Source organism: Gossypium arboreum, chromosome 2 (genome assembly GCF_025698485.1).
Source record: "Gossypium arboreum isolate Shixiya-1 chromosome 2, ASM2569848v2, whole genome shotgun sequence".
NCBI lineage: Eukaryota > Viridiplantae > Streptophyta > Magnoliopsida > Malvales > Malvaceae > Gossypium > Gossypium arboreum.
In genome coordinates this window covers 1822652-1841503 of record NC_069071.1, presented here as the reverse complement: position 1 = coordinate 1841503, position 18852 = coordinate 1822652, and the positions used below count along the sequence as shown (strand labels likewise).

Below are 18852 nucleotides of genomic sequence, written 5' to 3'. Positions count from 1 at the left end.
GGTGGGGTGACTGTAAGTGGGACTGGGAGACACACGTGAGAGGGTCTAAGGATGGCTCACTAAAGTTTGAATTAGAAGATTTTAGGCTGATTACTAGTCAGACGATAAGTTCTATATGTTTGCAGCTGGCTCCACTGTTAAATTATAGTGGAATATTACATTAATGTAATTAAACTATATAAAAACTATACTGTCTCTCACTCATGGCCCTCTTTAATACTGTACTATCTAATTTTTTAAACTCACCTAGTAGAGCATAATCCAATATAGTGGGCAGACCTCAAATTTGTTTTGATTTGTCTCAAAGAAAGAAGCTCCCACTCCATACAACTTCAAATTGTATAAAAATATCATTGAAGGGTCAACTTTTGTTTGCAATTAAAAACCTGTAAAAAGTAAAAAAACAGAGCAAAACTGATGCTGAGAAGAGATTGTCATTACCTACTGAGTACATGAAGCATCTGCCTCGCAATCGACGGGGTCACCCTGTAAACTTGGCCGTCATAGATATGCAGGGGAGGCAGTGGAACTTTGGTTTACACCATTAGAAGGAAAAGTCATCCCAAACCGGTCCTTTCTGCCGGTTGGCTTGATTTTGTTAAAGTCAAATGTCTCAGACCAGGAGACCACATCATGTTTAAGGTAGAACCCAATGCCTTCTACACCATTGGAGTTAAAAGAAGAATCAGACTTCTTGGTGCAGAAGTTTGGACTGCTGTGTTTTAAATACAAAATGTCCTCGTTTAGTTTCACTTCTTGCATGTCTCTTGATTTTACTTTATATATATGTTTGTGAGTTATTGTGTTGTATATGTATGTCTGTGTATAATGTATATATTTCTTCATGGTTGTATTGTGTAATTTGCTAATGCAAATTTGAGCTTCGTTGGTTTTTTGCCCAAGCTCGAAATCAGATGATTCAATATACCTTCAATGTTCATACTTTTCAAACCCACAGCTCCTGGCCACAATCCTGGCGTTGGTCATGCTTATCGAAGCCAAAATCTGAACCAAATGCATAGACATGCATGCAATAATTTGTTCTAACTGTACGAAGAAGTTAGAAAATCATCAAAATCAGTTACTTCCTTGTACTTGCCCCTAGTATAATGCTTTCTTTTTTGGGTTGTAAAATTCTTTCCCAAGAAAGTAGGGGTATCAGTGGTGGGATATTAATAAATACATGCGTAATGAAGCACACAAGCTCAGCTCAGTGAAGGCTTTGAAGATATTCAGTTGGTTTAGGTACTTTTTTAGCACCGACTAAACTCAATACCAATAAACTCTGTATATATGTAGCTTCTCTTCATTTGAAGATATTACAGCTAAGCTAATATCAATAAAATTTTGGCATTGTAAAACAGTGGTACTCACTTGCATTGTTGTGCCTTTTGCTCTAACCTAACTTTGTACCTTACCCCCAACAAAAACTACTTTCAAGAAGGCACTAACTAAAATAAAACTAAACATTTCAAGGAATCTTCAACCGACCCCAAATATTTTTGTCTATAATCAAGATAGTACTATATTATATACAAAATGCGGCAACTTGGCAACTACACTCCACATGCTAGGGAGATGTGTTGTCTCTTTAGTTTGTTTTATACACCTGCGCGTGCGCACAGATTAATGGAATACTCTTTAAAGTTTTTTTTTTTCTCAGCAAAAATTTTAAAGTTTAACCTTTTTTGCTTTTAACTGTAAGGGAAACTTGAGTTATGATTCAGCTAAAAGCCATTGAAAGCTGTTTGGCTGATGAGAAAAACACTAAAGATAGAAAATAAACAAAAAAAAAAATCAAACTGACATTTCTATTGTTGCTTTTCTGGAAGAGTCATCAACATGCTTATATACACTCTCACAAGTGTAGCTATCACACTCATGCAGTTACATGCACACATAACAGCACATAACAAACCCTAACCACATCTGGGGTAACAACCTGACTGTTGTAACAGCTGGCAACAATACTACTACGTATACTAACATTCTCATGAAAAAGTAACCCTTTGTCTCCAGAACATCCGTTTCTCAAACTTCATCATTTCTATTTTCAACATATATACATAATAGCATAAGTATTAATACAGAAAAGATTTAATTCATCTTGTTTATACCATTTTGAATAAATCTAGACATATGAATGGACGAACTAATTTGAGAGAAAGTTGATTAAAGCAAATCAAATGAATCATTAGAATGAACTAGTTAAAACCCACACATGACATACGCATGCAGTGGGATGAAAACCCACACATCGTTATTATGTATTGTAAAACTTGAATCTAGATACTTAAGGTCTGAAGACCTCCGCCTTAACTAACAATCCATCCGCCTTAACCAATTAAAATGAAGGGTTTGGGATTTTATAATTAATGTAAATTCTGCCCTGAACATTTTTTTAAACATGTGCATACTATACGTATTAATGCATGTGAAGTATATCCCACCCGTACGTATATAACAGTTATTACTAGGAATCAAAAGAATATATGCATGGAAGATTCCTTCTGCTCCATCTAATTTAATTATTTCTAACAATTACTGAAGTTACATTTTATAGCCTAGCATGTCATGGGAGGGAATCAAATGAATATTGTTTCCTTGTTATGGCTTTGCAAAGAGCTAAAAGGTTACTAGCAGTCTTTCAAGGGGTTGCCAGAGATGGGGACTTCCTCAGATTCAGGAGCCATCCATTATGAATAAAAAAAAATAAGCCCTTTTGCAAGATTCTTAAAATATAATATTCTTCTCTAAGTGGAGGGGTTTTAACTTTGAATTGATGCTCATCATTTGCTTTGTTTTGAGTTTATGACTTGTTCAACCAAGACAAATACAAGAATATTAAGAAATGGAAAGTGGAGGTGACCCTCACTATGGTGCCCTTCTCTTTTTGATTAATTAAAGCATATCCTAATCCATTTAACAGAAACATACATTAACTATAACCATATTAATAGCTAGGTATAACCATGGATCATCACATGCACCAATGGAATCACAAAGAGAGTATCTATTTCTTTCACAAGTATGCATACTACATGTCCTTTTCAATTAAGAAACAAGCTTCCAACTCATTGTAGAAAGGAAACCTTCTATAAAATATTGAAGGGTCAAGTTGTTGCATTAAAAAACTAGCAAAGAAAGGCAAGGGCAAGATTGATATCAATATCATATTGTAGTTGATATTAGGTTATATTTTCGGCTGTCATGTAAACCATGCATTTCCTTAACATTTTTATCAACATAGTGCTATTACACTTTTGCATAAATTATTATATATCTTTTATCTATATAAATATGATCATCAATGTCTTGACATAACTTAGCTATCTTAATTTAAACAGAGATGGCTTTACAGTTCGTAAAGATATTAAGCAAAACTGATACTGGGAAGAGATTGTCATTACCTACCAAGTACATGAAGCATCTGCCTCGCATTCGACGTGGTCATGCAGTAAACTTGGCCGTCATGGATGCGCAGGGGAGGCAGTGGCACTTTGGTTACACCATTCGAAGGAACGGTCATCCGAAACCGGTCCTTTCGGCCGGATGGCATGATTTCGTAAAAGGAAAGTATCTCAAGCCCGGAGATCAGATCATATTTAAGCTAGAGGCCAATGATGCTGATGCTCTCTACACCATTGGAGTTAAAAGAAGAATCAGACTTCTTGGTACAGAAGTTTGGACTGCAGTATGCTAAATACAAAATGAAGCTCTTGTATCCCTTCTCGGAGTTTCGTAGTAAGTGCTTGATTACCATGCGTACTTTATGTTTGCAAGTGTGCAATAATGTCATCAAATCGTACGAAAAAGTTATAAAATCAAAATCAGTTTCTTCCTTGTACTTGTTTTAGTCTTGTTTTACCCTATTTTTATTGTAAACTTTTTTTTCAATCTTTTGCTCAAAAAACGTGTTTCATTTTGCGAGTTAATTTCGTTAATTTTTTAATAATATAATTAAATTGATCTATTAAATAATAGAGATTAATTTAATTTGTATGTTCACTTCATATTATTTAACTCATTAATGGTATAAAATTTTGTTAGTAATACATTGTAAATTTTTTTTAAAGAATTTATAACTATGTGACAACATCATACTCTCTAATGATATATAAAATTTACACCATGCGTGCTTTTTAGGTACTCTAAGGTATCAAAATTGGCCCAACAGGCTTTAGAAGCCCAATTTTTGTTGATCTTCGGATTGTGGAAAAAGGCACTTTGATTTTATTATTTAATTTGACATATAACTATAACTTTAATAAACATTTTAATATGTTTATTAGAAATAATAAAAAATAAAATATGTTGAAATAAAGAAGACAAAAATTATTATAATAAAATAAGAAAGGGTAAACTACACCACAAGTTACTCAATTATTGTCCATTTTTTTTAATCACCTAACTATCAATTTTTTTAATTTGGTCACTAAATTAATTAAGATTTTTTTTTTGTTCATTTCCATTAAGTGTGTTTAAATCTTTTACAGGAGGGTGACATGATAGTTAAATATTAATATATTAACAAATTTAATTCTCAACTTTTACATATTTTATGTCGATATAATGATAATAATAAGAGAAGGAAGATGAGTGGCGAGAATTTTGCTCGATGCAAACTTAAAAGCAGTTAATCCCACAAAGCAGCCTCCGAAATCTGATTTAATAAATGAAAAATGGGAGCTTATTTACACCACTTCCAAATCTATTTTGCAAACTCATGTTGCTGAACTCACTTTGCTTTCATTTTATTTTTGCCATTTAATTTGAAGAAGTAATTTTGACAGAGACCCAAATTAAACCACAAAAATCAAAAGCAAAAGCAAAAGCAAGATTCATATCAATATCAACTTATGACACTGATATTTGGTCAAATGCCGGCTGTCTTATGAACCATCCATTATGACATGCTGACCCCACTTTCCCTGTTTATTTTAACCGTCAGTCACTCAATCCCTGTTAATGCTTACAGGAAGAGAGGTGCTACAAGGATAACAGTTTGAGAATCAAGAACAGTTGCAAATTAACATTAGTGACGTTTTTACTATGACTTTTAGGTATCTATTGCTGCGAATGTTGGGGATGCATGTATTTGAGGGGCCTATTTTTACCCTCTTCTGCACCAACTCTTATAAATTAATGGAATAATTTTACTAGTAAAACTATTTTAAATAGTACAAATTAATATAAAAAACATAATTCCCATCATATTAAGAATTCAATTCTCTATCGCATCATCGAATCCACCAAAGTTGACATATATATATATATATATATATAACACAAGTTAATATAAAAACATGACTTCTTCTATTACAAATTAATCAAATATTAATTAAACTGATCAAATCATTAATTCTCAATTCAATTAATTTAATAATATAAAATAATAATTATTAGAAAAACATTTTCAAAAAAAATTTGTAACAAAATTTGGACTTTCAATCTTGCTAAGAAATAAAATAATTAAAAAAGGAAACCCTAGCATAATTTTATCACTTACACGCTTTTTTTTTTTTCCATTTTCACTCCAACTTTGAAATTTTGTCACTGTTTAAGCCTTGAGGGACTTCAAAGATTCAATTAATCTCCTTCATTTATGAAAATACAATTACCAACGTTATCTAACAACATCGTTACTAAAGAAAGCAAGTTAAAGAAAAGATTACAGACGACAAAGAACATGTAGAATTCACTGCATACTCTTACGTATTTATATACAACAAAACTCTCTGTATGATAAAAGTAGGCTCCAATAAGTGAAGTATATCCAGTTATTATTATAGGAATCAAAAGAATATATGCATGAAAGATTCCTTCAGCTCCATCTGATTTAGTTATTTAAGACCAGTTGCAGCAGGCTCCACTCTTAAACTGTAGTGGAATATTATTGCGTTAATGTAACTAAGCAATAGACATTTTTGTGACATATTTTGATTGATTGAAAGGTTTAATATGGCACATTTTTATTGACAGTTAGTAACAGAAAAAGGTGAATGAGATAATATAATGATAGTTTAAGTACTAATTTAAGATAAAAAAAAATAGTTACCAAAGTGAGAGAACAGACATAATTCAGGGTCAAAATGAGTATTATACCTAAAAAGAAAGTCCAAAACCGAGGAGAAGCATACAAACCAAGAGAGCAGCAACATCAAGCCAAACAAACATAACCACAGTCAAAAGCAGACCACACAAAACCAACAATAACATATAATGAAACAGCCATAGAGTTTGTTTAATTATTTATGATTTCTACCAGGGAACCTTCAACATGTAGCAGTCAAGCGATAATTCCAGTACCCATTAACTTTGAAACTTGAAAGCTTGCAATTACCATTAACCAAAGGAGTTTCAACAAAGGAACCATAGGACAGATGTGTTTACACTATAATTTGTCGACCAAAAGAGTTCAAAGCTTGCACAACAGCCATTGGTAGATAATACTTTAAATTATATAAGCATTTGCAAGTGGAGAAGTACAGGAGAATCCCTTAACCTTTTCGGTGCATTTGGGTGGTGGGGGGAAAGTCAATCTAGGGAATTAATAGGGTTTACAAACCAACGCAGTTAGCTTCTAAAAATTTGATTAAAATAGATTGCCATCCTCACTTAAAATCAAACCATAAAGTGACCATTCAGCACTATGAAAGGTCAAGGATCCAGCTTCAGGTTTCAATTCGTACCCTTTGTTGTTGAAAAAGATTAAAAAAACCAAGTGTTGAGGAATTAAGCTAACTCATCCCCGCATTATAAATACCAGGGAATTTGAAGCAGCTAACTCACTTCATTCTTTCATAGCTGTCTCATACTTATAGTTTACGAGAGACATTCAAGTTTATTGATTTCCTACCTATGGAATTCAGACGCATGCATACATTTGCTGTCTTTCTTCTAATTGCCTGTTATTTAGTTCTCTCAGTCGAGGGAAGATTTCTAAAATCACTGAGCAAAAATAATTCAAAGCAAGTCTTGCCACCCCCTACACCAACTAAAGCCTCGGATTTTGGTGACTCAATTGAAGGTTACAAAGAGGATTTTCGACCCACTACAACAGGGAACAGCCCTGGTGTTGGACATTCTTTTGCAGACGTTGTTGAAGATATTGTTGAACAAAACCCAGCAAGCATTAGCGTGCAAGGCAATGGCAAGCGTTCAATTGCGGGGCACAGCCCTGGTGTTGGACATTCTTTTGCAGACGTTGTTGAAGATATTGTTGAACAAAACCCAGCAAGCATTAGCGTGCAAGGCAATGGCAAGCGTTCAATTGCAGGGCACAGCCCTGGAGTTGGTCATGCTTATCCAAATCGAAGCCAAAACTCTGAACCAAATGCATAAACATGCATGTAAATGCTACTCACAAGGTACAATGATTTATATATATGGTGTCAGTACTCACGTGGGATTTGCGTTACTCCTAAAGACATGAACTGAAAAGCAAAACTGGTGTGAAGCTTGGAACTAGCCATAGTTATTTAGTTATCTATATGTTTTATCACTGTCATGTATTGTACAAAACCCTTCGTAATGTCTTCTTTCAAATACCTTAATAAATTGCTTCTGCTATATAAAATAAAAATAATAAAAAACGCCATTGTTGCATTTTTATGAACTAAAATCATTCTCTCACAGTCTTACTACAGGTGGTCCTGCATATGATGGGGACCATCAACTAAAGCATAAATTACTCATTTCCATTTGAGGCAAGAAGAGATCCTAAAAATTTATAGACAAAGTAACTCAAAAAAGATATGAAAGCTAATTGTTGGGAATTTAATAATATTATTAAGGAATTGAGAAGGAAATGGTCCAATCTCCCATTGAAATTAATGAAAAGCCAATTAAACCCTTTTGTTCTTGATTCTAATAAGGCAAAAGGGAGATATGTAAATGAATGAAAGAGAACTCGAAAGTGACTTAGTGGACATGAATGCTTAAAGCCATCGTATTCGATTGTTTTTTTTTTTAGTGAAAATTTTTGGATAGAATATGTATTTTGTTTTTTATAAATTTGAAGTTTAATATACTATTATTTTAAGAATTTAATCATCCTATTTTTTGGATTTTAAAATTTATTTAAGAATTTAATCATCCTATTTTTGAATTTTAAAATTTAAGTCTAATTATTAATATTGTTGAAATTATTTTGTTAAATTCAAGTTTATTATAACTTCATATTTCAATTACATTGTTATTAAATGAGTTTTTCTTTATTTTAAAATGTCACATCAATAAATTTAACAAAAATAAATAATGATATTAATAATTAAAATTGAATTTTAAAATTTTAAAAGTAAATAAATTAAAATCATGAAAATAAAAATATAGAGAATAAATTCTAAATTTATAAATTTTTTCGGGCTATATATTAGCTTTAAATAAAATGCTTTTAACTCTAATAAATCATAATGTGCATGGGGAGCCGAGACCATGATTTGTGTTCAGTAATTAATTACATTTTCATCAATAAATGATCAATAGTATGACAGGAGTTCTTTTTTTCCCACTTTGTTTGATGCTTTTTCTTTTGCGTTTCTATTTCCGTTTTCATCAATATTATGACCAAAAAGATCTCTGTTGCGAAGCACGGGCAACACTAGTATAATTTAAATATTACCCTTTGCACTCCAGGAGAAGAAAAGGAGATTAAATAAATAATCTAACAGTTGCATGGCCCATGCAAAGCACCGATTGTGTGCACGCATGTGAATAAAGATACGAGTATATAAAGAAAGCATATAATCAAATATCACGGCACAAAACAAACAACTCTTCTTTTGCTTAAGAAAAATATCACCGAATTTTTTTTTTTTTGGGGGGGGGGGGAGGAGAGACATCATTGCTAAAGAAAGTAAGTTAAAGAGGAGACTATAGAGGACAAAGAATACGTAGAATTCAGTGCATGCTCCTACGTATTTATATACAGAAAAACTCTCTGTATGATAAAAGTAGGCTCAGATATGTGCATGGAGTATATCCTACCAGTACGAGTAACAGTTATTATTGTAGGAATCAAAAGAATATGTGCACGGAAAATTCCTTCTGCTCCATCTGAGTTATTTAAGACCAGTTGCAACAGGCTCCACTATTAAACTATAGTGGAGTATTACATTAACATAATTAAGGAATAAAAAAACTATAATATCACTCATGACAGTTGTCTTTGAAACTGTACTATCTAATTTGTTTAAGTCACCTAGTAGAGTATAATCTATATTAGCTTTTTCCATATAGTGGATGGATCTCAATTGTGGATGTGACATGCCTTCATTTTATTTCTTTTGATGGCGTGAGTTTTTTATAAAGAAAGAAGCTCCCACTCCATAGGGTCAAATCTTTTGCCATTTAGAAACCTTCCAAAAAGCAAAAGCAAGATTCATATCAATATCAACTTATGACACTGATATTTGGTCAAATGCCGGCTGTCCTATATGAACCATCCATTATGACATGGTGGTCCTACTTTCCCTTTTTTTGCCATTAGTGGAAGCTTAATTCAACCCCAGCCTTCTTAATTCGTCTGTATGGTGCCCCTTCACAGTTTTATAAATTATTGTTTAAGGTAGTATTGGTAGCTAAGGTTCCAAGGTGAAATTATTGGTCTGAATTCCTTGTTGGTATCTTAAAAACTGATGTTTACTTCAATTGGTTTGGTTCAATGAATCAAATATTTGAAACCCAATACTGGTTCAATGAATCAAATATTTGAAACCCAATAAGATTATTAATACTCGAATTAATTGAATTCAAGAAATACAGGGGTAATATAATTGTTTGAACCTTCAACATTTGGCAGTCAATTCCACCCATTTATAGTTGAAACTTGAAAGCTTGCACCTACCATTAAACAATGGAGGTTCAAGAAAAGAACCATAGGACAGATGTGTTGTTCACTATAAATTGTCGACTAAAAGAGTTCAAAGCTTGCACAACAGCCATTGGTAATATAATAATACTATTCATATAAGCATTTGCAAGTGGAGAAGTCAAGGAGAATCCCTTAACATTTTCGGTGCACTTGGGTGGTGGGGGGAAAGTCAATCTAGGGAATTAATAGGGTTTACAAACCAACGCAGTTAGCTTCAAAAAATTTGATTAAAATAGATTGCCATCCTCACTTAAAATCAAACCATAAAGTGACCATTTCAGCACTATGAAAGGTCAAGGATCCAGCTTCAAGTTTCAATTGGTACCCCTTGTTGAAAAAGATTAAAAAAAAAAAAACAAAGTGTTGAGGAATTAAGCTAATTCATCCCCACATTATAAATCCTTGGGGATTGAAACCAGAGAACTCACTTCATTGTGCCTAGCTTTCTCATAATTTAGAAGGAGACATTCAAATTTATTGATTTCCTACTTATGGAATCCAAACCCATGCATACATTTGCTGTCTTTCTGTTAATTACCTGTCATTTAGTTCTCTCAGTCGAGGGAAGACTTTTAAAATCACTGAGCAGAAACGATTCAAACCAAGTATTGCCACCCCCTACACCAACTAAAACCTCAGATTTTGGTGACTCAATTGAAGGCTACAAAGAGGATTTTCGACCCACTACACCAGGGCGCAGCCCTGGTGTTGGACATTCTTTTGCAGAAGATGTTGAGGATATTGCTGAAAGAAAACCATCAAGCATTAGCGTGCAGGGAAATGGCAATCGTTCAATTGCAGGGCACAGCCCTGGAGTTGGTCATGCTTATCCAAATGGAAGCCAAAATTCTGAACCAAATGCATAAACATGCATTGGTGACTGCCTCCGTCAACAATATAAATTTAAACTTGCATTCTCTAGTGAATCTTACTACTGCACTCTAACACTTATTGGTAGTAGCTATAGTTTTTTAGTCATGTATGTATTCATCACTATGCCATATATTGTACATCTTTGTAATATCTTCCATCAACTATTTTAATAAATTGTTTCCGATATTTCAAAAAAAAAAAAAAGCCATTGTTGCATTTTTATGAACTGAAATCTTTCTTTACAGTCCTACTTCAGTGGTCCTGCATATGATAGGGACCATCAAATAAACCATTTCCATTTGAGGAAAGAAGAGATCCTAAAGATTTATAGACTAAGTAACCCAAAAAAAAAAAGTAAGAAAGCTAATGGACTGGGGTTGAAAAGGGTCCCATCTCCCATAGAAATTAAGGAAAAGCCAATTAAACCCTTTTGTTCTTGATTATAGTAAGGCAAAAGGGAAATATGTAAATCGATGAAATAGTGCTCGAAAGTGACTGCACACGAATGCCTAAAGCCAACTATGGCTCATGATTTGTTTTGTTTTTTTAAAAAAAAATCATCACAACTTCCAAATTATTTACAACTATATAACAAATTTGATTAAAGTGAGATCTATTTACCATGAAATCAAGGTCCAACAACTATTAGATTATATCAAGTTAGATAAATTGGGAAATATGTAGTAATATATATACTTTTAAACCGGTTACCATCTAAACAATTGTAGAGAGAATACAGAGTCAAGAATAATTTCTGAGATTTTTGAAGCAATTCAAGCAAAGCAATGGAGTTTCTAAGGGGGGGGGGGGGAGGGGGGAGACGGAGCCAAGAATGGTGGCATCTCTTAGTAATCGAAAGGATGGCGCTTCTACGAATCAATGCCATACAGTTTTTGTTTCTAATATTCCACTAGCTGGAAGCGGAGAGATCTTAGGAATCTTTTTCCAAGCATTTGGGAAGGTAACTCATTTTTTTATTCCGAATAAGAAGACCATGACTGGAGGGAGACAGATTGCAGTAAAGCAGATGAATGACAAAATTTTTGGTTTCAGAAGACTCTCTGTTAACATTTCCAAGTTTGAAGGGAGAAAATATTTTTGGATAAAAACTCAAAAGAAGGGTGATAAAGAAGTTGTGGGTTCCGATTATGAGAAGGGGTGGAGTTGGATAGAAAAATGGGTAGCAGTTCGAGCATAGAGACTCCTCCTGATGGAAAGATTCATGGAATGGAGGTGAAGGTCAATGATAAAGGGATGAAAGAGAACGTTAAATCTGCAGATCTTTCTTGCAATGGATTGAAGGATGAAGGAAGCTTTAGGTCTATGGAGTTGGAAAAAGCAGGTGTCCCTATCGTCGCTGCATATGTTGACGATGAAGCAAACTAGAGATTATTGCGATATTTTTAACCTCAGGGATGCAACCAGAGCAAGTGGTGTTTTTGAGTTGGATGTTAAGAAAATATCGAGGAAGCAATTTTTGATCGAATTTGCCGATGAGGATACTAGGGAGTCCATGGAAAAGCTTGGATTTTCATGATTAAAAGAGCTTTTTACCGATGTTGAACCTTGGACACAATATTTTCTTTTGAAACACCGTACGACTTGGTTGGAAATCTATGGAGTGCCTTTACACGTTTGGGACTACCAATTATTTAGATAATTGCTATTTAGATGTTTTAAGTTGTTTTGCTAACTAAAATTTGATAGATTGAACTTTTATAATTTAATCTTTAAATTTTAATCATCAATTTTTTTACTAAAATATTTAAATGAACTTTATTATATTTTCATATTAACTCTATAAATATTCTTCTTTTATATTTATGTATTTAATTTACAAAAATTAGATTCTAAAAGTACATAAAAACTGAATAATAACATCAACATCCATTAACATTTTTTTTGAAACCTGATAAACAGTATCTTCTCAAGGACAACTGGCCGAAACACCCCTAACATTGGGTTCCATGAGTTCGTTGATTGAGTTAATTCCAACATTAATGTCATCTTCAACCTTAGTACCCACATGTTCATCTTCTTTAACATCTGCATCCTGAGATCGATGAATGAAACTGTCTCACTGACCGAATCATGACAAGAGGAAAAGTTAGTTCTACAACTACCATAACGAAACAAATCAATATCACCCTTCTCCTTTACAAAAATTGGGAACTTTCATTACCACAATCCAACTCAACCACTTCGTTAATCCATTTCAGATGATTTGTCTCCTCTTGAAAAATCACTGAAGTTGAGGGTTTTGATTCCATGGACACGAAATCACTCCACTGTCCTACTATGTTCTTAAAAGATTATAACCAAACTGTTCCCCTTCTAATGTTAGTGGACAATAATGATGATGGTCATTTAAAGTGTGGTAATTAAGATTAATGAATAAAAAACAAGTTAATTAAGGTTATAATCACGATTAGGACAACTAAACTAAATTTAATTATGATATATATATAGCAAACTAGTGGTACAAAAGTTGCTTAGCTAGGGGGCTAGTAGGGGCTTTGCTCTTCCTAAAATGAATTTTTTTTATTTAGTTCTTTTAAAATTTTTAAAATTTTAAATTAGTAAAAGTAAAATTATACTTTGACTTCCTCTAAATATGATAAAAAATTGATTTAATCCTTTAAAAATTATAAACATATAGACAATTTAATTTCGACCTGCTAAAAAAATTTTCCGACTTCGCCCCTGGAAAGAAAGATAAAATTCCACCATCCATCATTAGAACAAAAGAAAGAAAACTTCATCCTTCAAGATAACATTCGACCACCAAATTTTCAAGGTGATCAAGCCCTTTTTCATAAAATGTTTAAAGATTTATGATTATGGGAACTTGATCTAGCTAGCCCATATATTAATTTGTTCAATTGTTAAGTTTTTAGCAAGTTGTCATTGTTGAGAAATTGTTGAATTAGGTTTGAATGTGATCGATATTAAGCTTAGATTATGATAATGACTAAATTGTACAACTAAATAAGCTTATTAGTTAACTTTGTAATATTAAAGACTAAATTGAATAAATTAAAAACCTTCATGAGGTTGTGCTATAAATAAAAAATATAGAGTCTTTAATGAAAGAATGTGAAATTAAATTTTGATCCGAAGCTAAATATCGAAAAATATGCATATCCCAAATAGAAGTACTAAATTGAATAAAATATAAAATATGTGTGACTTTATATTTGAATGTGGATTGAATGAAATTTGATATCGTTTTATTTATTTAATTATCGATCGTAGTGAAAGATGACACTAGGTCGTTGCGAGAGAAAGGGAAAGCGAGAGTCGTAGACGAGTAACTATGATTACCGGTTTGTACTTTTATGATTTAAGATCATTACATTTATATACATATTCATGTTAATTGTATGAGTGATCAGTATTGTGGTAAGTATATAATTATCCTATGAATTAATTCATTGTGAATTAATTCGTTGTACTTTTAAGTATTGTGGTGTTATAAAAACCAACAAGTTGTTTCTCGGTCAACAGCTGAGGCTGGATATTGAAGTCTAGCTATAGCTACCAGTGATATTACATGGTTAGTCTCTCTGCTAACGGAATTACAGATACATTCTGCTGATCCACCTGATGTTTGGTGTGACAATTCTAGTGCAGTAGTGGTTTCTGCCAGTCTAGTCTTACACTCCAAATTCAAACATGTTGAGCTTGATCTATTTTTTGTCCCCGAAAAGGTGGTTGATGGCTCGCTCATTGTCGGTGAGGTACCAGCCTGTGACCACATTGTTGACATTTTCACGAAGCCCTTATCTGTCTCCATTTTTATTCGGTTTCATAATTTACTTTAGGTCTTATCTATTAAGAAGCTGGGTGAATGTTAGAGTATAAGAATACATTAGTTTGTTAATAATTTATTATACAGACTAACATATTGTTAGTAGAGTGGTTAGCAGCAGCTAGTCACACTGATGTATATAAATCCTATTCTTGTACAAATCCAGGGAGGTTAATAATGCTAGAATATTCAGTGCATTCTTTCTATATACCAAATTATTCTCTGTTATTCAATTTTCATACATTATTCAATTTTCATACAGTTATTAACAATATGTGATATATGCTTATACTATAAGATTCAAACTTAAATACTTAAAGTCGAACTTAGATACTTAAAGTATTAGTACTTCCACCTTAACTAATAAGCTAAGAAATTAAAACCAAGGATTTGGAGTTTTATATTTAGTGTAAATTGTGTCATTTTATAAAAATATGAACATTTTTTTTAACAGTACTGCATACTATACGTAGTAATGTAAGTGAAGTATATCCCACCAGTACGCATAACAGTTATTATTAGGAATCAAAAGAATATATGCATGGAAGATTCCTTCTGTTCTATCTGATTTAATTATTTCCAGCAATTACTGCATGCAGTTGCATTTTACAGCCTAGCATGTCATGACAGAGAACCAAATGAATATAGTTTCCTTGTTTTGGCTTTGTAAAGGGCTAAAAGGTTACTAGCAGTCTCTCAAGGGTTGCCAGAGGATGGGGACTTCCTTAGATTCAGGAACCAACCATTAAGAATAAAAAAATAAACCCTTTTGCAAGATTCTTAACATATAATCAATTATCCTTCTCTAAGTGGAGGGGTTTTAACTTTGAATTGGTGCTTATCATTTGCTTGGTTTTTGACTTCATCGACCAAGACAAATAGTTACTGAAGACCAATTTGCAGCAGGCTCTCCGCTGTTAAATTATAGTGGAGTATTATTACATTAAAATAATTAAGCAATAGACAGTTGTCTTTAAAACTGTACTATCTAATTTGTTTAAGTCATCCTAGTACATCAATCTATGTAAGCTTTTTTTCATATAGTGGAGGGATCTCATTGTTAATTGACATGCCTTCAATTTTTTTAATGGCTTGAGTTTAATAAAAAAAAAATAAGCTCCTACGGAGTAGGGTCAATTTTTTTGCATTATAGAAACCTGCAAAACTGCAAAAGCAAGATTCATATCAATATCAACTTATGACATTGACATTTGGTCAAATTTCGGCTTGTCCTATGAACCATCCATTATGATATGGCGATCTTACTTTTCCTTTTTTTGCCATTAGTGGGAAGCTTTATTCAACCCCTAGTTTTCTTATTTCATCTCTATGTAGTGCTTTCACAACTATTGTATAAGTTATTGTGTAGACTGGTATTAGTAGTTAAGGTTCCAAGGTGATAACTATACAATAAATAAAGACTGTAGAATATTAGTATATATAAATGCTTGAAGAACACACAATATTCTGAGATACTAACAGTTTCAGATTGGTCGCGGTGTTAGAGCAGGCCACTTTCATTGTCATCAACATTGTTGCTGTCTACTGTTGTTTACAAAATATGAAAACAGTTAATGAAAGTATTTTATTGCAGCAGCCATTACAGCTTAACACTACGAAAAATTATGCAATCAAAAATAAAGAACACTAAAAGTTTATTTATGTAGTTCGGTTTCCCTACATTTGAGGAGCCTAGCTCAGTGAATAATTCTGTTATCTTTAATCCACAATATAACAATTAAATCACACATTATCACTTTCCAAGTATGAAGATCTCACCTTTGTATCTAAATATTAAAAGACTCTGTTTTCAAATTCTCTCCCTGAGAACTTAGGTAATAAACACTCAATGTTTATAAATCAATTTGCAGTTACTCACAAATCAGTTTATCAATTGAATAGATACAAGTGTTCTTAATATGCTCTCATACATAATCTAAACAAGCCTCAAATCATCTATCAATTCCAGCTTACTAACATAGAATCTAAGTGGATACAAAACAGCTCCTTGAAAATAACAATTACAACATAAACATTCAAAGTATAATAGTATCTTCAAAAAATCAGTACATTCATTAGTTCAAAGATTTTGCTTTATTAAATTACCAACTCAAGTATGATAAGTAACTTTATTGTTTCAGTGACAGTTTACAGTGAGCACTGAGTGCCACTCAGCTCCCCTAGCCTCAACAAGCAATTTTCATTTTCTAAACTACTCATCTTCAACGTTTAGCATTCAAGTAATCATTGCACTACCTATTTAGTTGAAATTTGAAAGCTTGCAACTACCATTAAACAATAGAGTTACAACAAAAACCATAGGACAGATGTGTTTTTCACTATAATTTGTCGACCAAAAGAGTTCAAAGCTTGCACAATAGCCGTCGGTAATATAATAATACTATTTAAATAAGCATTTGCAAGTGGATAAGTACAGGAGAAGCCCTTAACCTTTTGGATGCATTTGGGCGGTGGGGGGAAAGTCAAATATTTGTTATCTCTAGGGAATTAATAGGGTTTACAAACCAATGAAGTTAACTTCTATCCTTACTTAAATCAAACCATAAAGTGATCATTTCAGCACCATGAAAGGTCAAGGATCCAGCTTCAAGTTTCAATTGGTACCCTTTGTTCTTGAAAAAGTTTAAAAAACAAGTGTTGAGGAATTAAGCCATTTTTTTCATTTTGAATAGTTCATGTATATGCTTATTCACTTTTTAAGAGTAATTATTGTGTACATGTGTGATGAACCATATTCGCACATAAAATCAGAATTCAAATTAACCATTCAGCTTTTTGAGTTTTTGGAAAATGAAGTAAGTGAATTTAAAAGGAAAAGATAGTTTGCTTGTTTTTTCAGCATACTTCGTAATGGTGACTAGAAATGACCATACTAAAAAATTTGAGGTCATGTGGTTAATTAAGATACTCATATTAGATATGTATAGACAGAATTCACCTAATAGAGGTTATTATAGCACCATTATTCTTTGGAAAAAAAGATACTAAGAGCTAAACAAGTGGGGAGATTTTAAAGAACACTTCGAAAGATATGAAAAATATATATGGGAAGATATTATGTTCATTTTTTGTTTTTTGCCAATAGAAAAGATAGTCCGGAGGCAAATCATACATTTGGTGGGACATGCAGAAGAATAATTGTAAGAGAAGAAATATAATATTTCCTCATCTTTGAATAAAAAAAGTTAATGAAGAAAAGAGGATCTTTTAATAAAATTTCTTCAAACAATCCATCATTGTCCATTATGCCACACCAAGCACTAATCACTTAGTTTGAAAGGGTTGTAGCTGATTCATCTCCACATTATAAATACCAGGGGATTGAAAGCAAAAAAACTCACTTCATTCTTTCCTAGCTTTCTCATTCTATAATTTACAACAGCCATTCAAGTTTATTGATTTTTTACTTATGGAATTCAGACCCATGCATATATTTGCTGTCTTTCTTCTAATTGCCTGTCATTTTGTTCTCTCAGTTCAGGGAAGACTGCTAAAATCACTGACCAAAGATGATTCAAAGCAAGTATTCCCACCCCCTACACCAACTAAAAGCTTTGGTGACTCGGTTGAAGGTTGCAAAGAGGATTTTCGACCCACTACTCCAGGGAACAGCCCTGGCGGTGGACATTCTTTTGCAGAAGATGATGAAGATGATGAAGATATTGTTGAACAAAAACCAGGTAGCTTTAGCCTGCAAGGAAATGACAAGCATTCAATTGCAGGAGCAAAAGATGATGATCAAGTTATTGAAAGCAAATCACCAAGCAATAGCACGAAGGGCAATGGTGAGCATTCAATTGCAGGGCACAGCCCTGGAGTTGGTCATGCTTATCCGAACCAAAATTCTGAAAAACTGAACCAAATGCATGAACTTCCATGAAAGTCCCCCCACGAAAGTTCTAATGGTTATATATATACATGGTTTGAAGTTTATATATACCACTATGTCATGTAGTGTACATAACTCTTTGCAGTGTCTCCTTTCCTTTAAGCATCTTAATAAAATTGTTTCTGATTTTTTTTTAATGAACTGAAATCTCTTTCTTAGTCAAGTGGTCCTGAGTATGATGGGAATCATCAAATAAAGTATAGATAGATAAATCTTTTTCCAATTGAGGCAACAAGAAACCTTAAAAACATGTAAAGGAAACTCAAAAAAAAGTATGAAAGGTAATTGTTGGGAATTTATTTTTTATTTTTTGCTCAGCAAAAAATATATCATTAAGGCAGACCATGACCCTTGAGTTTATACTTTATGGACCAACTTCCCATC

At 32.8% G+C, this 18852-nt stretch overlaps 1 protein-coding gene across 1 annotated transcript; it reads left to right on the top strand.

Annotated features, from left to right (window-relative positions):
- Positions 1-17923: 17923 nt before the first annotated feature.
- Positions 17924-18609, top strand: LOC128283849 (precursor of CEP9-like). The gene has a single exon (XM_053021255.1). The coding sequence runs from the start codon at positions 17989-17991 to the stop codon at positions 18457-18459; it is 471 nt and encodes a 156-aa protein (XP_052877215.1). The 5' UTR covers positions 17924-17988; the 3' UTR covers positions 18460-18609.
- Positions 18610-18852: the final 243 nt, after the last annotated feature.

Coding starts and splice junctions, on each gene's coding strand:
- LOC128283849 (XM_053021255.1), top strand. CDS start 17,989: ATGGAATTCAGACCCATGCATATATTTGCTGTCTTTCTTCTAATTGCC.